Source organism: Diadema antillarum, unplaced genomic scaffold (assembly GCF_040938485.1).
Source record: "Diadema antillarum isolate AM-2024a unplaced genomic scaffold, OU_Dant_1.0 seq00001039_RagTag, whole genome shotgun sequence".
NCBI classification, from domain to species: Eukaryota; Metazoa; Echinodermata; class Echinoidea; order Diadematoida; family Diadematidae; genus Diadema; species Diadema antillarum.
The window spans coordinates 534,557-553,833 of NW_027271870.1; the positions used below are offsets into that span (position 1 = coordinate 534,557).

At 39.3% G+C, this 19,277-nt stretch overlaps 1 protein-coding gene across 1 annotated transcript in view; it reads right to left on the reverse strand.

The window, feature by feature from the left end:
- Positions 1 to 852: 852 nt before the first annotated feature.
- LOC139742938 (cAMP-dependent protein kinase type II regulatory subunit) overlaps positions 853 to 19,277 on the reverse strand; it is an 82,835-nt gene continuing 64,410 nt past the window's right edge. The window contains exons 9-14 of the mRNA XM_071653445.1: positions 14,018 to 14,092; positions 13,335 to 13,400; positions 6,190 to 6,195; positions 4,509 to 4,566; positions 3,875 to 3,943; positions 853 to 2,283 (exon numbers count right to left, since the gene is read on the reverse strand). Of these exons, the coding sequence (XP_071509546.1) occupies positions 2,177 to 2,283; positions 3,875 to 3,943; positions 4,509 to 4,566; positions 6,190 to 6,195; positions 13,335 to 13,400; positions 14,018 to 14,092 (381 nt within the window). The 3' untranslated portion in view covers positions 853 to 2,176. The remainder of the gene's footprint in view (positions 2,284 to 3,874; positions 3,944 to 4,508; positions 4,567 to 6,189; positions 6,196 to 13,334; positions 13,401 to 14,017; positions 14,093 to 19,277) is intronic.

The following is a 19,277-nucleotide window of genomic DNA, read 5'->3' on the forward strand; positions in this document are numbered from 1 at the left end:
GATTTGTGAGTGCTTATACTTTCTTTCCCCTCTTTATACAGCATTTGAAGAAAACACAATTCAATGGTTATCTGTGATACTTTCTGTTGCTTGATATTTGTCATACCATCCCCCCCCCCCTCCCTCCCACTTTGAGTAGTGTGCACAAAATTGGATAATTTTGTGAACTGACCTTGGAGTACGAAAATGCTGAGATACACTTGAGAGCACAACTGTGGTTTTCCCTGCTGATGATATCTTGACTTTACGTAACATTTACGACACATATGCTGTCTTTTTCTTCTTTTCTTTTCTTTTTTTCTTCTTTTCTTTTCTTTTTTTTTGTGCCAGAGACATTCTGTCATCATTTTCAAGGCTGTGTAGAAATTTGCATTGCATTTATGGTGATTTCAAAGCCCGGTTGACTGGCGGGATACTGCGAGATGCGATACATCTCGGTTTGGAAGAAGTTTCAAGTGCGTGAAATCAACACATACGAACACATGTGAATACAAATTCAACAATACAGCACGCCACTTGATACATTCCTGGCTACAGTGCATTTCTTGTCTTGTACCAAAATACTCCAAAGTTGCATTCAATAAAACAATAAGCTAAATTTCACAGACCAGATGTGAAAATATTCATACAACTGGTTGAACAATTTTCAAACATTCAAATTCAATAAACAACCATCATTTTTTTTTTCATTTTTCAATGTAAAACTCTTTTTGATAATTTTATTTACAAACTAGCAAACAGCAATCTGTAATTAAATCTCTTTCACAACTACATAGTAACAAATTTATAGGTACCAATCTACATCATTTAATTTCAAATTACAGTTCAAAGCTAACAGCTGCATCCCCCCCAAAAAAAAAAACAAAAAAAACAAAATGCATGTAATCATACAACCATTTCAACCAATTTTGCCATCTAACCCCTTTCCAACCTGCTGTACACACCCAGCCACCATTTCAATCATACAAAATGCATTTCTTTCTATTTTAATCATTCTCGTCAATGAAAACTGCCACCCCTACACCTCTTCAGTCTGTAATACTGATGAATTCAAACACCAATTATACGGTACCGGCCAACGTCCGAATCCCACAACGACCACTCGAAAGGTTTGTCTCTATCCACGCAACCTTCACATGCAGTCAGTATATGAGATTGAGCTATCAAAAATCTGCATGACGTATGAAGAAAATAACATTAACTAATAACCCATGCCCTTCATCATCATGATGCCTGCACCAATATCCATTCACTGCTCTCAGTAACCCAATATGCCATTTAACGTGAACTCGACTGGAGCCGTAAAATCTCAAATGCGTGCCAGTCGACACAAATGTCCTGCTGAGTGGATTCATACTCCTGTGCTCTGCCAAGTTTACGAGTTCATCATCCACACAGAGATACATACACAAAGTATTTATATTTTTTTATTCGTGTGACTTCTCCTGCCCGACTAGATCATTTGCCCCCAAAATCCCACAATGCATCGTTCTAGCTATATTTACAGATGCATTCACGCACCAAATCCCGGAATAGAAAAGTCTGCCCAGCTCTTGCGCTCTTTAAATGCACCTACAAACGGGGGCTTCCCCCCACAAGTCCTGTCCGTTCAAAATACGGAGAGGCCAAGGGAATTTCTGCCCCCTAACTCCTTGAGCACAAATTGCATCTTTCAGTCGGGTGGTTTGGTTTGTCTGAAAATAGGCAGCAAACACTCTGTCTTTTGACGGAATGTGGTGTTTGTCAAACATTTGGGCAGACATCTGTGGTAGTAATTGGCATAGGAAATACGAGTGAGGCGTACTCAGTTTGGGAACAACAACGAATGTTTCATGAGATGCTAGACTGAAAGTCAGTGAGTGGGATATCCCCAAACTTTACATTGCTATTCACTGACATAAAAATGCAGCCATTTGAGATCAACTCCTATCAAATAGAAAAAAAAAATACCTGTTTTTTTGTCAGAGAAGATAAGGAGAGCTTCACTTAGGTAGAAACAAGAGACAACAAAATGTAAAAAAAAAAAAAAAACCAGCCCTAAAACCAACGAGCTACACAAAATGGGAAGCAATTCGAATGTTGTCAGACATGGAGGCGTAAAGTGTAGGGTGCGGTTTTCAAGATTGAGTAGAGGGTGGGGTAAAGGGGGGTAGAGGGGATCGGTCGTGGGGTCGGGTTATTTGCCAAAGAGCCTCGCCGTCTCTTGCTCGTAGTGGTCAATGTTCCTCTTCATGATTTCCATGCAGGGACCCAGCAGCCGCTCAAACGCATTCACGTCCAGGACTGGTTGACCCACGAAGACACGAGGCAAGCACAAAATTGAAAAGGAGGGAGAACAGTTGACAGCATTATTAGTTATTAGTTAACATGATTATTTCTTTAGCAATCTCCTAGTTGGCCAGGGCAGTGAAAAGTCCACTTAGTGACTGATCTCTGCATGCCTCATCTACTGTAAAAGTGGTTTCTTTCGCATACAGAAACTTTCGCAGTTTCCATCGGTGCCGACTTTTTCGCATGTGTTTGAATTCGTGGTCGGTAAAATCTGTGAATTCACAGTTGGCAAAAACTGTAATATTTTGCACTTGAAAACCCACACTATTATTCAATTATTCTTTTATTTATTAAATAGAAATCAAAATCAAATGCAGGCTTACCCAAAATCCCGTCTCTCGAGTACTTTATAACATGCTTGTTCCTACAATGCGCGGTATCGCTGTGTGTGTTGACCATCAATGCACTCAATGCGCGGAATCTTCGTGTGTGCATGTGCGCAATAGCATTGTAACAAGCGACGAGTTCAAAACATTTTCGTGTGATGTTAAATTCGCGGTTCAACCTCAAAGCGCAAAAATAAAACCAGCGCAAAAATAAAACCACCGCGAAAGAAACCACTTTTACAGTACCATATATACTGGTACATTGTATCAGCCTGTTATTCTGTATTAGACCACTTCATCAGGATTTCTCCCTAATCTTTGTGAGAGAAGTAATGTGGGCTCTTTTATGTGCAAAGGGTATGAGTTTGTCTCTTCCACACATGGGACCGAGAGCTTGAAGTCTCCTCTGAAAGATTTGGACATGAGGATCACTTGCCTCGCCACAGGGCACCACTGATAGGCTGGGACTTGAATCTCATGCATGCATGGAAGTCCCAAGTCTTGTTCGTGTGGTCTTGATGAGATTTCTACCACTGTTTATGTCTAATTTCACTAAATGCATGCAAGCAAAAGTGAATCAGCCGTAAAGTGGCACTTTTCTGTCCCCTTAAATAATGGATTAATATCTTCATGTTATCTACAAGTTACAGGGATATTAGAACAACATGATCCCCTGTGGAAACATGCAATCTTCACCTTGGAAACACAAGTTAATCTGTCAACCATCATAACTCTACCTTGGGATTTCTTCCTTTGTTATTTGCCATACTAAGGGCAAATTTATGGTCATATGGCAGAAACAAGTTATTCACCATAAATGAACAAACTCAAAGCAAAGGTTTTGTTACTTGATTGTGACTGGCTGAGGGCCAAGTCACATAATTTTCTTTTCTCTTTTGTTTTTTTTGTTGTTGAAACTACAAGCATGTGTAATCCAGTCATTTACATTGCTATTAAAGATGTAAGGAATGAAATCTGTCCTATCACATGCACATCATAGAGTCTTCAAACAAGTTTCAAATGGAAATCTAACCGAGACATAAATTCAGTCCTTTTTCTCCTTACTGTCAGCACTTTGTACCTTGCTTTTTTTTTTTCCTTTTTATTTCTTCTTTTTTTAAACAAGCAAAAGTTTTGATTCATGGGAGCTGGTAAGCCCTTGGTTTAAGCTTGGAAAGAGACAAAAGACAGAACTCCAATGTCTCACAGATACTCACAGGCACATCGGACCTCTCCCACGGCATAGACAGAGGCGGCACGGGGCTTGTTCGTCAGAAGAGCCAGCTCTGCGGAAACAAGCGGCGATCAGAGATGGCAATTGAATTGAATTGCACTGAATTGAATTGAACTGAATTGTTCAACTGAATCGTTCGATTGAATTATTGTTTTAATCATCACATTGGCTGGATCAAACTACCACATGACACCAAGTATGTAATTCAAATGACATTCAGTCTACAAAGTAGTGTCCATAAATTTGCATTGAATCAGTAATAATGGTCATCTCTCTATTCTTTCCCCTAACTGCATGTCAAAAACATGCTTCCTATACTGCCAATAGTAAACCCCTGTACAGGTTCATTACAAAATTCCTCAATTAGAGTCTCTAACAACGTAAGGATTATTCACAACTTCGCATCTTTTGTCATTCAACATAGATTTCCTGGCATTTAAGATATATCAAGTGTGAATAGAACACCTCTCCCTGCCACAAAAGCAGAACCTGAGTTGACGAAAGTGGAGGTTAAGTACAAAGAGGAGAGTTAACACAAAAACAACAACAACAGAAAAAAAAAACTGTGTTGAGCCATTTACTGATGCAAGAAAAGAAATGCAGCAAAGCAATCTTACCTCCAAAATACTGGCCCTGGTCGTAGATTGCAATTTCCTTCTCTTCATCGGGATTATCCTTGAAAGGAACAAGAAGGCAAAAGACAATTAATTTTCACTGCATAGCTGCACAAGGTCAGAGCTAACTGTGCCTCGTGGCCGGCAAAATTGACAAAATCTGTACCCAAAAATGCGCCGAAGATCAAGTTTCCCCAAGGGTCAGAAAGTCAGAATCTCAAATGTTAAAATTTGTCATCTTGTTCTTGTCTGAAACTGATAAAGGCATTATACTTTTATGATGCTTCTTACTGCATGATTTTCTTTTTTGTTTATTTGTTTGTTTGTTGTTGTTTTTTTAAGAAGTAAATCTCAGGTAATATCTAAATTTTCAAATCAAGGTATTTAAATGGATCAGGATGTACAAATCGCCTTGTCAAATGAATGCTTGACATCTATATATATGTCCTATTTTGTTTTCTTTATCAGGACAGGGGTACAACTCTGGGATCTACACAGGGATAATTGATCCACACTTAATCCAAATTTTTCAGTATTTCCTGTTCCAATAGGTAGTCTATTACCACACTGAGGTATGACTTTGTCCAGCTTTTTTGCTTCTCACTTCACACAGCAAATTCATGATTGTGTTTATATGATGAGCAGGGTGGTCTGTTGAGTAAATATTTCAGCTTCACGGGGCATGGTGATCAACTACTCAGCTACAGTGTACAATTAATCAACAGCACATGATAGGTAAAATGCAAACTCTGTACACTTTTCCAAGAAAATCACAGGGCACTCAAATGAATGAATTCATATGATGTGATTCACATGAATATACACGTACATCACTGCACACAAAGTTGTTACCAAAGTTTAGTTTGCAGCTTTCTTCAATATTTCTGAAAGTCCTTACATTTACAAGCAAAGTTGGTGTATTTTTGTTTTCTCCCCCAGAGATGCTCTTCAAGATAGTAAAGCAAAGGGGCTCAAGTAGTCTTCTTTTTTCCCCATAAATCACATAGAATATTTACACCACAAACTTAGTCTGATAATTTCTCCACCTTTGCACACATGATAAATGGTATAGATGACAGACAGAAGAGGATTGCTTGGCAAACAACATGAGGAACATGGCGTATGACTCATGATCCAGACACATGGTAATCTTAAGCTTCAGCTGTCATTATTTTAGTCACACAAAACACTCAGCTATCAATGTTGACAGCTAAATCCATCTTTCTCAATTTGACTTAAATGCAATCATTTGCTTCCAGCTTATATGTCAGCCCTGTTGTTTTCTTGTTTATGTCAGCTACATGATTTGGACTCCGCAGGAAAAACGGCACTGCATGTTATGCCAACAAGACACACCTGTGACAAAAGCACTTCAATCATACTGCTTTACCACTTTTTATATACTGAATAACCCTGCTTTTAACAGGTTAAAAAGGCAACTTTTGTTGATTAGAGGTCAAAAATTAGATCAAACACTAAATAACTACAGTCTGAACACAGGTTAGGAATTTCGGATTAGAGGAACTTCAAACATGTCATGCAAAACTCCAAGAAGTGTAAACTAGCTGAGTTTAATATCAACAACACGGTTTGGACAATTTGTCTTCAAGTTTGTCAAGGAAGTGCTCCGAAAAGTCAAGACTCTGAGGAAAAACAAGGAAGAATAGATGCATCGGGTACTCACGGATCGCTGTAAAGGGTGATTTTGTGTGGTAGATGAGATTGAAGAAGTAAAAGAGAGTCGTCATGCAAAAACGAGTGAGACACCAAAGCAGCAACAACATCACAGGATCGATGTGGTACAAGAGAGAGGGAGGGGGAGAGGGCATATCGGCAATGCCAGTCCAGGGATATGCCGATGTCCATGGCAATTTGTTGACCAATGAATCGAGGGAAAGAACATCATCAGTTGTTTGTTTGGTTTTTTGGTGTGTGAACAGGTGAAGGGTTGGGAGTGTGTTCAGGTTAAAGAGAGGGGAGAGGGTTAAAAAGAGAAAGAAAGAAATAATGCAACAGTTAGGGCTGTAAGCTTGACCTTTTTTTTTTGTCAGAACCATTTTTTCTTTTGACCAGAGATACCACTCCCGATGCTGCACACTCAAAACTTCACAGGCATGGCTCGCATTGTTAAGGCTCAGCGACAGAGATCGCCAAGTGGTGGCAGAAAGTTCACAAATATTTCACACGCCCGCCTTCCTTTGCTTGCAGGCAGTAGACGGGCATTCATTACTCTTAATGCTTCTGTCAATGTAAGTCAATGCTTTTCAACAGAAAGAAAGATGCTTAGATACACGCCATGTGAGGCTTTGAAGTGAGACAACATCGGCAGTGGATATCAACATGGCAAAGAACAACAAACAAAAGATTTCAACATTCAAGAGGCATTTTAAAATGGCAGCTTTTTATCAAAACATATTCTAGTGGTTCCCCAATCCCAGATCTTGTACTTCTGAATTGCCTACTTATTGGTAATTACACATCAAAACAGTAATCTTTGTGACAATTTTTTCTTGCAACAAAACAAAAACATAAATAGATAATAAGTTGATGCCCACATTTTGATTTAAAAGACTGGTATGTTATCATATTATGTAATTGTATCATTCTTCTCAATGATTGGAAAATTGAGCAAAGAAAATGGGATTCCATCGGGATTTGAACTCGAGACCTCCGGATGCTAGCCCGGTGCTCTACCCACTGAGCTAAAGAAAGCCCTAGTTCAGTGTTTGTCCCAGAAACCCTAAATTCTCAATGCTCGAATGGTCAGAAGCTATAGCAGTGTGTTTGTCAGGTTCTATGTTAATCACACGCTAACTGAAATTGCTGACATAAAAGCTCTGCAAAAAAATACCACAAACTTTAACTGAACACTTTGAAAAATGATGATAGATACATTTGCGCAGTCTTAGCTGCATACATAAATGACCCTACTGGGTGTCACTAGGACTGGGGATCATCAGATGCTTCCTGTTCAAAATTGCTGGTGCAAAGGTGCGACTCATGAGTTCTTCTAAAGAATAATGCACATGTAACCAGAGGGTTTCAGGAAAAAAAGGCAACATTACATACAGTATATACTCTCTGGAACTTACAGAGAGCAGTGGAGACAATGCCTTTAGCATAAACTGCAGTGTTTTCAGAAACACAGAAGCCTCTTCGTGAAATGAGTAAGAGAATACAATATGATAAAAGCATTCAGAAACCATTGCTCTGTTGAAAAAAAAAAAAAAAAAATCTGAAGTGACGACGATGAGGAGGGATGAATAGCTATTAAAGGGACAGTATAGTTTTGGTCGAGATGGGGCGGCAGGTTTCCAGGTTTTGTGAGATAATGAAAAACATCTTATGAAATATGAAAAAGCATACGATTCTACGAGGATTTCAAAGTTTATTTGATGAAAATTGGTTTTAAAATGGCTGAGATATCAAAAAAAAAAAAAGAAGTCCTATTAAAAGGTTGGACACACCTTTTATTAGGACAGCTTTGTTTTACTTTGTTTTTTGTTTTTTTAATATCTCAGCCATTTCAATACCGGTTTTCATCAAATAAATTTGAATTCGTCTTAGAATTGTATGCCCTTTATTTTTTCATAAGTGATTTCTAATCATCTCGCAAAAAGTTAAAGGGAAGATAAACCCCAAGAGCAATGTGGATTGAGTGAAAGCAGCAACATTAGTAGAACACATCAGTGAAAGTTTGAAGAAAATCGGACAATCGATGCAAAATTCTACAAAAATCCATTTTCCATGAAAATTACAAATTCCATCAACTTGATATTGACATATGTTAAGGGTAGCAATTATTCCCCCTGCTTTCTGAAAGCGGTTGGTCCATTGCTCTTTCATAATTCTAGAAAAGTGAATTTTTGTTGAATTTCCTTTATACTTTCTTTGTATTGTTGTCCACTCATACGTCATATCCTCTAGTAGTCTCCTCATCCAGCGGCTCCAACACCAAAACTTTAAAAATTCATAACTTTTGCATCGATTGTCCGATTTTCCTCAAACTTTCACTGATGTGTTCTACTAATGTTGCTGCTTTCACTCAATCCACATTGCTCTTTGGGTTTACCTTCCCTTTAATATCTGAATTCCCATTTCATCCAAAACTGTACCATCCCTTCAACGGCTTCTGCGGTGCATAGAAAATAAATCATGACGCATATAACAACTTTTGCTCAGAGCCAGACACAAACGATACAAAATACCGCTGTCATGCAGAAAAGACTGGACATACACATCGCTATGTATTGTAACAAAAATGACCACACATACAGCAGGCATTCAGCATGTACAACTTTGCAAAAGCAGGGCTATGCAAACTGTTACAAGTTTCCAGCAGAAATCCCAACAATATTGTGCCCTCTTCCCACCAGCATTTAAGCATTTTAAAAGAAAGCATTACTTACACACAGAGCAGGCGAGTGAGAAGGTAAAATCACATGACACAGACAGACTGAAGGTAGCGGTTAGTATAAAAGGTGGAACCTCCTGATTTGATTGGCCAGTATTTACCACAGCTTTCCACAAAATCTTCTGATTGGTTACCAGATTTTAAAAAAAAAGTATATTGCATAGTAATCAAGAACTTTGCACTTTGATTTGATATTTTGTTGAAAACACTGGATAGAAATGAAATGAATTGAACACAAAAATGTTGTTTATTGAATGGCCACTTGAACTTTAAGGGAAAGCATAGGAGTAGAGATAGGACATTGAGAAAAAATAGAATAGAAAAAGTAAAAGGGCAGGTATAGGCAGACAGAATATTAGGCAGACAGAATATTAGGCAGAAATTTACGGCGGCAGAAATTTACGGCGGTTACTGAGTATATCTTAGCAATGACAGAATGAATAGACAGGATCCATTACGGCATATTTGAGATATTGGCTATTAAAATTTTATATCAACTCATGAATGTGCACGTCACACATCCACACACACATACATACACACACACACACACACACACACATGAGGCATTTGATCAATACTTGTCTGTAGCATAATCACATTCAGGAGCGTACCAAAACAAAGGGGGAAAAAAAAGGCAAGTGCTTTGTACTACATCATAATCGGTATGGCATAAAACACGTGCCTCACATGCATGAATGAGCTATCTCAACGAGCAAGGCAACGACATGTGCACTTTGAAAAATTGCAGAACAAGGAGGCTGTCAATCTTTAAGGACATCATGCATACACACGTGCGCAGACACAGAACGCACACACTGGGGGGTTGCCAACACACATACGCTGCCTGTGTTTATATCGGCAATGGAGTGTAGTTCAATATACATATTTCCCTGTATCGATTCACCCAATAAAACACAAACAAATAAAAAAAAAACCCTCATTTTCACATCTCTGGACCTCCCGAGGGAATAAGGACTCATTCACAAAGAATTTGCAGTTGTTTTGTCATAAAGCCCATTTTATTTCTCCAATCCCTAATATGTTTGGTGCCAATCCCCCTTTCAGGGGTGGCACTGCAGCGTTGTTGCATTTAAATCCTTCTATAAAAGACTACCCCCTCTGTCTCCAGCACTCCTGGCAGAAATGAAGTTGCTATCCTCTGGGTTCCTGAAAACTTATTTCCAGTCCAACTTGCCACACATGAAGGGGTAGCTTCTTTCAGTTTTCCTGGCAGTCCCCCCCCCCCCACCCCCACCCCTTTCCCTAGGTTTCTCCCTGCCCCACTTTAATAGTCTTAGTGGTCCAGTCACAAGTTATTTGTAAACCCTTCCTGGTGTTTCACCCAAAGTACAGCCAAGCATAGCTGTACTTCCTTGCAGAGTCCCGATACTGTCCTCTTCCACCCCATTTGATGTGAATCAAGCTTGTTTGCCCGATCGACCGGCTCAATGTCGGTCAAATATTCCACTAATGTCCTCCATAGGATGATATTTTGCGAGCTGCCTTTAACCTCTTCGTTGACATATGTGTGTACGTCCTCCAGGGGAATGGGGTAACAGGTTTTACAAAGGAGTGATATAAGTTGGAGTATTGTTTTATCTTCGGTGAGGGGAAAAGTGGGTGGAGGATGGTTATGTGGGATGTGGAGTCTTGGTGTCTATGTATGTACGTATGTATGTATATAGTGTGTGTGAGTGTGTTTCATTACTTATGTGGTAAACAGGTGGCGGTTACAGGCAGCGAAGAGAACAGCAAATACAAGTAGACAGAAGCCGAGCGAGTCCAGGCTTAGATGCAGGAAGGCATGAAATTGAGTGGCGTGCAACGGATGCGGTGCAGAGCATCGACTTGGGCTAGCAAGCTAAGCGAGGTGGAAAGAAGAGCATGCAGATAAAACAGGAAATGCAAGGCATGAAGATGAAAAAGAGAGAAAGAGAGAGAGAGAAAGAGAGAGAGAGAGAGAGAGAAAGCATGAGAAAGATAGATAGAGAAAAAGAGAGATAGAAAGAGTGAAAGAGAATGATGAATACATAGAAACTCTACAGCCAAACTGGAGGTTTGTAGAGAAGTAGTAAGAAGCCAAAGAGGCGTGCGTAGAGAACATGTGACATTGGTAAAATGCATTATAAGAAAGCAAACACCTGCAAGTATTGATTGAAGATTGGGGGGAGGGGGCAATTCGAGCAAAGTCAAGGCAGAGGTGCAGAGGTTGCAAACTTGTCAAATTTCAAACAAGAGCCTAACACGGATCACATGTGAACACTGAGAGGGATGAAGGCTAGGCAACATTTAATGGGGACTGAGCATCCCGTTGGCAAAATCCCTCTCCATTTCTAAGCAACGCAACACGAGAGTTACCATGGCATGATCGAATTGACATGGGGCCCTTTGGAACTTCCCTCATGAGGAGTAGAAACATTTTACTATCAGGGGTACAGGGCAGACGGTAACATATGGAAGACAGTCAGAGAAGTCCCACTTGACTTAATACCCTCTCTGAAACTGTTCTAAATGAGCGTAAGTGGGTCACTCCTTAAGAGCGCGCTAAATAACAAACTGAAGAGCACTTAACTTTTGCTTCTCCTTCACAATATGGGGAAGAAATGAGTTAACTTTCAGATATCAATGGGCATATAAACTAGAAGAGCAATCACACGCACAGAAAAACAACATCTTTACCTTTGACAGACCAAATTGATATTTTGGCTTCTGGGCAATTGTGGACAGAACTAGTAATTATTGTCACCCGTAAAACACGGGTCCGCAGAAATACCGTTGGGAATGAATGCGGGCAGGAAAAAAAAAAAAAGTTTTTAGAGCATGCCTCAAGACACTGGGGGAAAAAAAAGAAAGAAGAGAAATGCTTTAAATGATGGTCGTTTCCACAGCCTTGGCTGCTTAGTTTAAATGTCATGGTTCACGAAAAATTTGGGAGAGAGAGAGAGAGAGAAAAGACAGAACGACAGACAAACAAACAGACAGCTGGAAAAATGATGGCGAAAGTCACAGACATGGAGGAAAAGGAGCAGAATCTTGAGGGATAGATGAGTAATATGTGGAGCAGCAAGCCATGAAAGCTCAAGGGATGCAAAGCAGTGGTAACCCAAGCGGATGAAAAGCTAACAACCAAGATATTCACGTCAGAGCTACAAAATGATGGTGATTCAGTGGGATAAGGCAAAAAGGATCTCTCTTACATTATATAGATGATCCATACCTATCTTGTGATACTACTGATGGGTGCGCTTCTTTATACCACAAGAATGCGATGAAACATAATTTTTTCTTTTATACGGAGCAATATTTAGGTGGGCTGATAAAAGAGAAAATGATGCACTTGTTTTCTGCAATAAGGTGTTTGTTCTCTGCGAGCAAAGATTACATTGGCTACATCGTGAGCAACATGTATCATGTGTGTTAAAAAGCCCATTACCAAAGTATGGCTCATTCATAAAATAAAAACGCACATATTTTCGTCTCTATTCTAAAAATAATTTTTTTGTTGCAACTGATTGACTAATTGCCCCACATCAATGTAAATTAGCACTTGATTGATCGGTGTTCTTCAATTAGTTGCAATAAAAACAACTTGACGAAAGAATTTCATCAATTTGAACCTATTTTGTTATTCAATTATACGTTCACTTGTACTTGGATATCAGCGTAAACTGCACATCCATGGGGGTATTAGTATTAAAATAGTAATCCAGGTTAGGCGCAATTCAACTTCCAATATTCAAAATATGACAGACATGCATGGAATGTTAACATGGGTAAATATCATGCAATGTAACACCAAAGTATCATGGACAACATCCACTTATAATACAACATAGAAATAATGTGGTACATAACACAATTTTCCTCGAAGGTACAACATAGGCTTCCCATTGGTTAATAGTGATCACATCAATCATGTCATTGACGCGACCTTGTCATGGCTCATATCCTACAGTGAAATTGCACCTAAGTTTCGATCGATTAATTCTAATGTACATTCTCTATCCTTCTTCTTTCTTTGAATATCTGAGTACTTTAATGGGGGAAAACACAACAGAAAAGGGACCACAGATGCTGGACAACTGCACACAAATTGAGTCAAGTTTTTATCCTTTACCACATTCATGGTCAGGTATAGCAGGTTACCATCCATTGTGTTGTGTAAAAAGGAGGTTTGTAAATGACTCATTCAGGCTCCTAAATGACTCAGTCAAGCATCTAAGAGTGAGTGCTATGTTGTACCACGAAGAAAATATGTGGCACCGTACTTAAGAAATTTAGTGGAGACTTCATGAGATACAGGGAGCGAGATGGAATTGGGGAGGGGGGAGGGGGGAGGGGTACAAGAATGGAATGGGTAGGTAGTGGGAAGGGTGCAGTGTTACAAGAGGAGGAAACGGATGGGAACATACCTCGCTCTTCATAGCAATCCTGCACTGACCCCTCTCTAGGAAGTAGCACCCGTCAGCCTCGTCTCCCTGCAGGGGTGGTAACCATGGCAACCAATCAGTATGCAAATTACATCTCTTCCCGCGGCCCTATCGCACATACCCTGCACTCTCCTCCCATGTTGCAATAGTAGCATATTCATTTTCTGGTTCCTTCATCTCATCACTTACATTTTAGAGCACAAAGATGCTGGAATTGATGGCAAAAGAGTGCTTGCTTTTTTTCCCTTCTAATATGTTCTTATTTTTTGGCCTTTGGTTTCTGTTTTTATTTAATAGGGATGTAGAAAGGAGCACCATAAGTGGATACACAAAGATGCTACTCCAGCACACTTGTAACTCAGTTCTTTATCTTATGGCATGAACATAGAAATTGAAGTAATACAACACTCGTCTTCAACAGATGTATCATGAAGCCTCATTACCATGGCAACAAGCATCTTACTTTTTTTTTTTCTTCAGTGAACGACAACTCCTTACAAAAATCATGCAAACAAGATTACTAAAGACGTACAAAGAGGGTTGACCAATTTGCAGCATCGCCTAGACATGTCCATACCCCACAGCAAATTTTTGCGTAAGTAATCAAATCGAATCAAAATCAAATTGCAAATTATCATGACTATTACTCCTCCGGCATGTCTAACCTGAGCAATAATGCAGTCTCCATCTTGGTATGTTCTCGTTACAAGTGCGTCTGAAAGATTCATGCGCTCGTACGGCTAAGAAATGAAGAGAAAGTAGTATGAAACAACAAAACACACGTGAGATCAAGGTATAATGATGCAAGAATAGAACAAAGATTTTGGCAGTGCCTGCATATTTCAAAGTAATGACATATCTAGCTGCAACATAGAAACTAGTACAGTCAATATGCATGCCTATCTTATCAAACAGGAAAAAAAACAAAAACAAGAAAGGAACAGAAACACTACCTCCATAGGACGTCTCCTTTTTCCCTTCTATAAATACCCTACCATTCAACACAAGAAGTCAATGAAAGAGTTGTGAATGACAGCACATACACCATACAAGTCTTTAATTTCTGAATTCTTTGAATTATCCATGACTGACATATCATATAACAGCGGACAAAATTTCTCGCAGCTCCAGGGAGATGCAAGTCTGCTGAGGTCGAGTGAAGCATCTGATTACATCGAAACTGTCTCCAACTCTCCACAGGTTTCATTTGGTCTGCTTTGCTACTTGCAAGACTCAATGATGAAAGTAGAGCCAGATAAAGAAGACAAGCAACGTCAATTCCTTCCTCAAGACATACAGCAAATGATCTCCAAACAAGATACATCAAAATAACTTCGACACAGTTCTCCTATTTCCAGTATCATCTCGAGGTCAGAACGTGAAAGCATTAGAAAGACTTTACATATATGACAATGTCAACATGTCAACTGGGTATAATCAGATTGGTGTATGCATAATAAGTTCATCACTGGAACCAGATTAATTGTGCGCATCATGGAAACATTTGTATGGTTTCCATGACACAGATGCAAATAATGCTGCCTCCTCCTACGGATTCGGTCTCCAAGACTTGCATGGCTCACAAGATAAAGCATCGCCGCTGGGGAAGACACCAAAGATACAGCTGGTTACCAAAGGATGACCCACAATGTCCACCGTGTGGCAAGACAATGAAGAGAAACAGCATCGACTGTTGCAACTTCCTGACAGCCCATTACATCTGGGCCCCATTTCATAAAAAATGTTAGGATAGCAACTCTTCCTGGAATGGCAATATCCCATAGCAACAGCCAATCAGGAAGCTAGATTCTTGTCATTACCATGACAATTGCCATTCCAGCAAGAGTTGCTATCATATCAACTTTTTATGAAATGGGGCCCTGGACGACATTGTTGACACTTTTTTAAAGTTTCTGCATACTCATACTGATTTTATGGGTTTTCCTTTTTTTCTTTTTTAATGGAAAAAAGGTTTCCATTATGGAAGTTAACTACCCCTTACCCTCCTCCCCCCCCCCCCAAAAAAAAAGAGAGGAAATAATAGAAGTCTTGAAGACTGACTCCGTAGGAGGAGGTAGCATTATTTGCATCTGTGTCATGGAAACCATACAAATGTTTCCATGACGTGCACAATTAATCCGGTTCCAGTGATGAACCTTAAATGCATACGTCCTTTGCATTGGTGTGATTCTTGATACAATCAGCATTCAATTGGGACATGAATAAATGGCCACTGTTTTCTCAACTTTGATTGGTATGTGAATAAGCACCAATACAACTGCACGATTAGATGTCCCATGCGGTATACAAGCCATAAAAAGAAGACTTTGTTTCCTCACAATTTGCTAAGAGATCAATACTCCTCTGCAGGTTTTCAGTTATTGGTTAAAGGGATAGTAGAGTATTGGTGGAGATGAGAATTGGGCTTTTAACTTCTTGCGAGATACCAAGAAAACACTTATGATATAGTACAGAGCATACCATTTTAACCCATCCACGTACGGGCCTCTGTGTAATCTGTAATATCGTGCCTGCCTAGTAAGTTGGCCATGAACTTGGGCGCGATCTTCCCTACGGCGCGATCTACACGCGAAGAGCATTCATACGTCATTGAAAAAAACTGCCTGTGTCATTCCCACTAGGCAGGAGGGATGATGCGTGTACACTCGTGCTAATATGCACTTAGTTGACTCAATACAGCACTAGTTTATGTGAATTTTATGAAAAGAAATAATAAATTGTGCAGGAATTATGAAAAAATATTGTTTCTGTGTATTTCATTGATAAATCCTCTTCATTTCAAGCCATCTGTAATCACATCTTACCCACTTGCGAATCGACGTGTCCATAATGTCCTCGAGCCCCCCTCCCCCGAGATAGCTCTGGAACATTCCATTCAATGACGGGGTTTTTATTTTGCAACGTTGTCTAATAACTCTCATGTAAGCAAGTTCTTGCTATGGCTAATCTATTTTGTAATGTATCATAATCTATCTATGCTGAGATAGCCTAATTCAAATTTGCAGAGACATAGAAAAAGATTTGTTTTACAATCGTGATACGTTCAACTACTCATTTACCCTGTGCTGAAATCCGCATGTCTGCTCCGCACATGTTATCGCTATCGCTCAAACTTCGATCGCGATGGCTTGTGTGTGTACAGGTACACAGTGCTAGTGTGACGTGTGTGGAGAAGCATGTGGCTGAAAAAACACGGAACTTCTCGTGGTGTAGTAAAAAACAAATCGGACGTTCGAAGTCGTACATTCAAGAGCTAAAACAGACAAATAGCGAATTCAAAGTCCACTGAAAAGGTCTTGACATTGTAATGTATGTTCCAAAATCATGATTGGCTTAGTTTTGAAAGAATTTTCTACACGCACGAGATCAGGAATGAGATCGGTAAACTGGCTAACAACGTGTGTACTGTGAACATGTGACTGGCTTGTGCACATGGCCTAGCTGGGTGATCGTGAGAGTGCGGCAAGAACGCTAGGAATGCACCCGAGATGCGGTGTGTTGCAAATTCTTGGGGTGAAATTAGACTTCCTTGTTCAGCCCGTCTAGTATCTATATTTTTTTTAATAATTCTAATTTTTCATAAAATCACGATAAAAAGACTTCATATATTCATTTTATATTTTAGAAGCGTAATATGAAATATTATGGGGTTGAATAGTTTAAATAAAAAAATAATAATAAATAGTCGTTCTTGACTCAAGTCTAATTACCTGCGCCTTCTTGCAGTTACCCCGCAGTTGCCCATGGATACGATGCATAAATAATCAGCTGTTTACTGAGTCGTACTAGTGTACCACCCTACTGCTTTTGTTCAAATTGAGAGGATTGTTATTTTATCGGCGGCACTTAGTTTTATAACCTCATCCAATAAAAAGACAAATTCAAACATCAAATGGTGTGACAGTTTTTGTCAGAATTCCCTATCAATTTCAACTTGTTGCCAGGATAGTTTTCAGATTTCACTTGCTTCATTATCGAAGCTGTTTGACATTTGAAAGAACTGCTCCATAAGAAATCACCTTTCATTTGTGATTTATTTTCACAAACAAGTATTTTGGTCACTTGAATATTTCTTATTATTATTTCAATGTCATGATATTTCATGATGGTTATGTATTCTGTCTTTACATGGCAAGATGGGATTTTTTTTTTTTCCATCCAGGGTCAAAGAAGAAAGTGACAGGAAGGAAACCAAAAGGATAGGGAGGAAATGAAAAGGATACAATGAAACACCTGATCAGCAGGCTCTTTTTTATTACAATGGTGAATGCAGTACATCAGAATTTAAGTACAGTTCTAAATAATTTATCAGTTGAAAAATGAGCAAAGAAAATGGATTTCATCGAGTTCTAAATGAAAACTAAATTAGCATCGCCATTATGATTTAGATCTAGAACCTAGTGCTAGTACTACAGAATAGACCTGATGCAAACTTGTTGTCAAGCTTTTGGTTGAGTTTCTTCAGAGACACGAATTTTGGTAGCACAATACCCGAGTGAATAAGAAAAAGGAAAAAAAATATAAATACACAACTGTAATGCAGGTCTCTAGACCACTGATCCCGTGCACGAGCGAGCATCAGCCCCTGTTTCTTCAGTGTCACTCTCGTCATTGGCCTAGGCTAGGCTACTTGTGTCGTAGTTTTACTCGCCATCATCAATGTCATACATGGTTACACAAAATAAATTACATCTTGCCATCACCTCAACCACAGCAAAACCCTGAATATCACTCCCATCATAGTCACTCTCAGCTCACAAAACATATCAGCAAACGATACAGACATCGCAGACCTAGCTAACTAGCTCTAAACATAGTTGTAACTACGCCACGTTAGACATTAGTTGTACACAAAAATGAAACGGAGGTGAAAAACTAGTAATGAATACACGAAGATGATCAACGATGGCATATTACCGTAGAAAAAATACACAGAACATCTTGCACCCAGAAAAAAATCGAGGTAAAAAACTACGATGAGAAAAACTAGGGTGAAAACACGATGCTTGGAAGACGAACGATGAAGACACTACGGCAAAAATGCTTACACGGAAAACAAACGAGTGGGTACCACACAAACTACGATGTTTTCGCACATACGTAGATAAGCTACATCGTGTTCAATCAAAAAACTCAACAAACACTAGGACAAAAACTCACCTCTAAATTGTTGCAAACGAGATAATCACTTAGAAAAAATGAACAAAACACTCTCAGAAGTACGGTTGTACTCTGAGAATGAAAGATATAGAATGATACGAAAGCAAAAGAGAGAAAAGAGAGAGAATAATGGACGGGAAACCTAGAGAAGTTACCCACACTCACTAACGTAAATGGAATTCAACACACACACCCCCGTGCCCCAGTGCTAGCATAGCAGTACACGTACACACACAAGGAGATATCGTCAAGCACTCTATGAGGAGATCGATATCACGATACCGCGCGTAAGAAATCACTGCAGTTGCTGGGGCAACAAAGATACATGCGCGCTGTAAACATGAATATTGATTAGTTTCTCAGCAGGCTCGAACCCCTGGCAGGTGTTTTGGCCAATAAGAGACATTCTAAAATATGTTTCTTTGCATAAATTATTTTTCTGAGTCCCAGTAAGGACCTCTGTGATTGGCTAAAATTATTCTACAGCTCCTGGCCAAGCCTGAGGTCCTAGGACGCCCTCTTTTGGTCATAAATAATAAAAACCACGTTTTTTGTGGGAGCTGACAGGGATGGGTTAAGAGGAATTCAAAGTTTATTTGATGAAAATCGGGTTTGGAATGACTGAAACATCCAAAAACACAGTAAAACAAAGCGATCATAATAAAGTGTGGGTCCCACACTTTATTAGAATGGCTCTTTTTTTTTATACATATCTCAGCCATTTGAAAACCAATTTTCATCAAA